The sequence below is a fragment of the Conger conger genome, chromosome 13 (assembly GCF_963514075.1).
Source record: "Conger conger chromosome 13, fConCon1.1, whole genome shotgun sequence".
Taxonomy (NCBI): domain Eukaryota; kingdom Metazoa; phylum Chordata; class Actinopteri; order Anguilliformes; family Congridae; genus Conger; species Conger conger.
In genome coordinates, this window is record NC_083772.1 from 20,142,482 (window position 1) to 20,147,080 (window position 4,599).

General features: G+C 49.8%; 1 protein-coding gene across 1 annotated transcript; it reads right to left on the reverse strand.

Annotated features, from left to right (window-relative positions):
• Positions 1 to 616: 616 nt before the first annotated feature.
• mlnr (motilin receptor) lies at positions 617 to 4,074 on the reverse strand. Its single transcript, XM_061216356.1, has 2 exons — positions 3,339 to 4,074; positions 617 to 921 (listed from the first exon to the last, which is right to left on the reverse strand). Exons 1-2 carry the CDS (start codon positions 4,072 to 4,074, stop codon positions 617 to 619), a joined length of 1,041 nt encoding a protein of 346 aa, XP_061072340.1.
• Positions 4,075 to 4,599: the final 525 nt, after the last annotated feature.

A 4,599-nucleotide genomic window follows, 5' to 3' on the forward strand; every position in this document is an offset into this window, starting at 1 on the left:
TTTTACGCACCAAGGGAGATTAATAACCGATGCTGATATCCAGACACAAACATTAATCTGTGTCCCCAGTTCATTCTCCTCTTGTTATAAAATAAAGAAAAGAACGTATGCGTTCTCCATGACCACCTGTGCCAACAGAGCTTAACACAGTAGAAAGTAGTTTAGACGGCTCTGCTAAACTCGCTGCTAATGTACACGGATGTAGCGGCTGTTTCAAATCAATGCAGTCGTCTCTTTTGATTTAAGTCCATTTATTACATCCCTTTTCCGCTCTTATGCAATTAAACTCGACCTCAGGTAAAAAGTAAAATAAAAAAACTCATCGTTGTTCTAAGTTTTTCTCGTTCCACCTTTTCAACTGGGCTAAAAGCCGCTCTCTATCACTCTCCCCCTCTCTCTCTCTCCCCTCTCTCTCTCTCTCTCTCTCTCTCTCTCTCTCTCTCTCTCTCTCTCTCTCTCTCTCTCTCTCTCTCTCTCTCTCTCTCTCTCTCTCTCTCTCTCTCTCTCTCTCTCTCTCTCTCTCTCTCTCTCTCTCTCTCTCTCTCTCTCTCTCTCTCTCTCTCTCTCTCTCTCTCTCAGCGAATGCCCTAAGGAGGCGCCACCGTTCCCACGCAGCCTACACCCCGGTGAGCGTCTCGTCACAGGTGGGGAGGTCCTCTCTCCCGGACAGCTGCCGTTGGCTAGGCGGGTGCCGGCGATGTCGGCAGCGGAGGAACAGGCGCCGCGCCGCGGCCCGGTACTTGCGGGACATGAGGTTGTAGAGGACGGGGTTTATGGAGGCGCTCAGGTAGAACAGCACCATGGAGGCCACGTTGAAGTTCTGGCTCAGCTTGGCGGTCGGGTAGTCGTCTACGTGGGTGAACAGGTTCCTGCCGATGTGGAAGGGCAGCCAGCAGATGGCGAAGGCCAGCACTACCACCGCTGCGGCCGCCGCCCCGCGGGAGGAAGAAGAGGGAGAGGATGGAGCAGCGCACGGGAGGAGGGGAGTCAGAAAGAAAGAGGGATAAAAGAAAGAGGTGTAAAAAGGGTGATGTGAGAAATGACTGTGTTCAGAAGAAAAATAATTAACAAATAGATGACAAATAAAGGAGACCTATTTTTACACTCATCGAGCACTTTATTAGGAATATTTTTTTTTTTTTTTTTTATAATTTGACTTTATTACACCTACTTATTCATACGATTGTCTGATCAGCCAGTTGTGTGGCAGCAGTTTCAGTTAATGTTCACATCAACCATCAGATTGAGGAAAAAACTATCTCAGTGACTTTGACCGTGGAATGATTGTTGGCAGACAGGGTGGTTCGAGTATCTCAGAAACTGCTGATCTCCTGGGATTTTCACAGACACTAGTCTCTAGACTAGAGTTTGCAGAGAATGGTCAAAAAACTAAAACAAAAATCCAGTGAGTAGCAGTTCTGCAGACAGAAACGCCTTGTTAATTAGAGACGTCAGAGGATAATAACTCTCAAGTGGATAGGCTACAGCAATAAAAAAAATAAGTCTAAAAAATAAGTCTACTAAATACCTAATAAAGTGCTCACTGAGTATATATTAAGTGTGACCAACCAGGGATGGGGACTATTTTAATTTTAATTTAGTCAAATAAATCCACAGAAATTAACTATTTGGAAAATCCTCATTGAACATTGCAGGATCCCAACAAGTCAATAACTGAATTTAAAAGAATTTCCCGAATTGACCTGAAGTGAAACTGAATTCACCTTAAAACGGCGAGGTCACGCGTTCCTCTATTCGGGATGAATAGGAAGGTCAGCGCACACAAGATTTGTGGGACGTCAAGTAAAACGTTTGCGCAATAACTGGCTTGTGCTTTAAGCCAGAGCCCTCCGGGGCTTTTATATGACTTCATCGCAGAAGATTTAGCGTCAGTTCGTCCATGCGGGCCCACTAGATCAGAACCGAAACAGGCAGGAGTCCGGGAGCATACCACGTCCCATTAAGCCTGATTTACGAGCGTCCCCGGTGACAATTTAATTTAGCCGCCGACAAATGCGAGCAGAGTACGCACCGTGCCCGACAGTATTCGCCCGCGTTCTGCGCACCACGCCGGTGATTCATATTAATGTCATAATATACAGGCTACTGCGAATAAAATATTTACAGACGACAGTACTGAGCAAGGCTTTCGCGCCTCGCGCGGCGACAATAATTATTAACTTTAAAACACCGAAGGATCAAAAATCAATCAGCAAGCCCATTCTAAAAGCCATCAATGTATTCTTTGACAGGTGGATATTAAAGCTTTCCATTACAAATGTCTGTACAATTGGAAAACTGTGTTCAAACTAATGGCCACCATGCAAGATAAAGAGACAAATCAGTGTTTTTATTATTTTATCATGCCACAATTTTTGTATTTATTTATTCTTACTGTGGGGAACACCGATAAGCCGCGAAGGTTGCTGAACTGAATTATTCAGAGAGACTGGTAAGGCCAAAAGCGTATTACAACTCGATCAGGTTCGCATTCAAACACGAGCTCTACGAGGTGGGTTGTATATACGTGACGGAGAGAGGGGGATTTCAAAGACAACATAAAGCAGACCCCGGATACTTGCTCGGGTGAGTGATTAATGAAGCAAAGGCGTTCTGGAATTAGCAAAAGGAAACGGCCACTCCTTTTCTCCTTCAGTATAGCCATATTAATACATTTTCTTGTCCCCTGTCTGGAGCGTTTTTTTCGTGCGCGGTTTCCGGCCGATGCTCGGAAACGCTGCCCGTAACTGTACGCTACTGTACCGCACACAGGCAAAGCAATCAGTTGGCATCCGTGCAAATTACAGCTGTAGGAACCGAGGGAGTGGCAAAGCTCAGAAATAAATGAACTCTTTAATTAGCTAACAACTCATTTACTGCGGGTTCACATCCATTTCATTTCATTCAAAATTCATCAATTGAAAAAAATCATCACAGAATATTGTTTTAAATTTCTCAAATTTATGAAATGAGTTTCAGCTCATTAAACTGAATCGCCCTGAACTGAAATGCCACATGTATTGCTTGCACGAACAAATTCAGGTTCTTCTTTTTTTTTTTTTTTTTTGCACAGCACTCTACATCTACAGGCACCCCAGTCCACTCCACTACACTAGAAGATCAGTTATTAGGAGCAACAGTTTAAGGCACTGGTGCTAAAACCTGTTAATCTCAAGACCCATAGAAATGCACCATTATTCAGGGACCTATGAAAGCACAGCCCAGTGCACGACAGCCTCATTCTGGGACCCACCTCACACCTGTGACCCGTTTTCAATCCCGATCCACAGCTTAAGAAACCCAGCAGCAGTAACGGTGGTGCCCCCCAGGCGACTCACCCAGGATTTTGACCGTCTGCCTGTGGGACTTCTCCCGGCCCACGGCGTTGGGGCCCCGCAGGTCCTTCCGGGTCCTCCACAGCTTGCGGCCGATGGAGCCGTAGAGGAAGAGCAGGCAGAACATGGGGCAGAAGAAGTAGGCGGTGGAGACCCAGATGGTGGTGCGGAGCAGGCCCGAGGACACGCCGTAGGCCGTGGGCTTGCACTGGCGCGTGCTCTGGTCCGGCTGCGTCTCGTTCTCGTGCTCCACTCCCACCAGCACCAGCATGGGCCCCGCCGACAGCAGGGCGAAGGCCCAGAGCGCCACGATCACCAACTTCACCCGCCGCTTGGTCACCACCACCTTGGCCTTGAGCGGGAAGCAGATGGCCAGGTAGCGCTCCATGCTCAGCGCCGTGATGTGCAGGATGGTGGCGTAGGTGCAGCCCTCGTTGATGTAGTGGGACAGGCGGCACGCCAGCTCGCCGAACACCCAGGGCGTGTACTTCCACAGGCGGTAGAGGTCGAAGGGCAGGCTGAGGAAGATGAGGAGGTCGGACACGGCCATGCTGGATAGGTAGAGGTTGGTGGTGGTCTTCATGTCCTTGAAGCGCTGGATGATGAGGATGGTCATGGTGTTGCCCGTCACGCCCACGAGGAAGAGCAGGAGGCAGACGATGGTGACGGGGATGAGGGTGGAGGTGGGGAAGAGGGAGCTCCCGTAGTGATGGGGGTCCTCGTGGTGAAGGTCCTCCATGGCTCCGTGAACGGGTCGGATCCGCGCCAGGGGGCACTCCTCAAAACAGACGCAGGATCAGGCTGGCACGGGCGGTCTCCGCGGAAACCAGCGGGACAGTCTGCGGCGGGGGTTCCTCAGATTCCCCCGAGCGCCCGTGGGAACGGCGAGGTCCTACTCCAAAGCAGCGGGAGCGCCGTCATAGCACCGTCCTCTCCGCTCGCCTGTCCGGAAAAACATCTGGGAAGAAGACGGACAAATTCGGAGCACCGGGAGCTTTTAAGGCAGCTATGCGCAGTCCTCTCTGGTTTCCCCCCTCTCTCATTCTTTCATTCTCTCCTCTGTTGCTCTCTCCTTCCCTCTCTCGCTCTCTCCTCCTCTCTCTCACTCTCTCCTCCTCTCTCTGGAAAGCCTCTGTTCACTTCCCGGCGTGCGTGCGGATGGAAAAGCTGAAGTAAACAGAGTTCGGGAAGTCTAGTCCCCGCTGCGCAGGAGTCTGTGGAGGGCTGGTGTGAGTAAACAGCTCCCTGGGGGGTCACGGGGTGG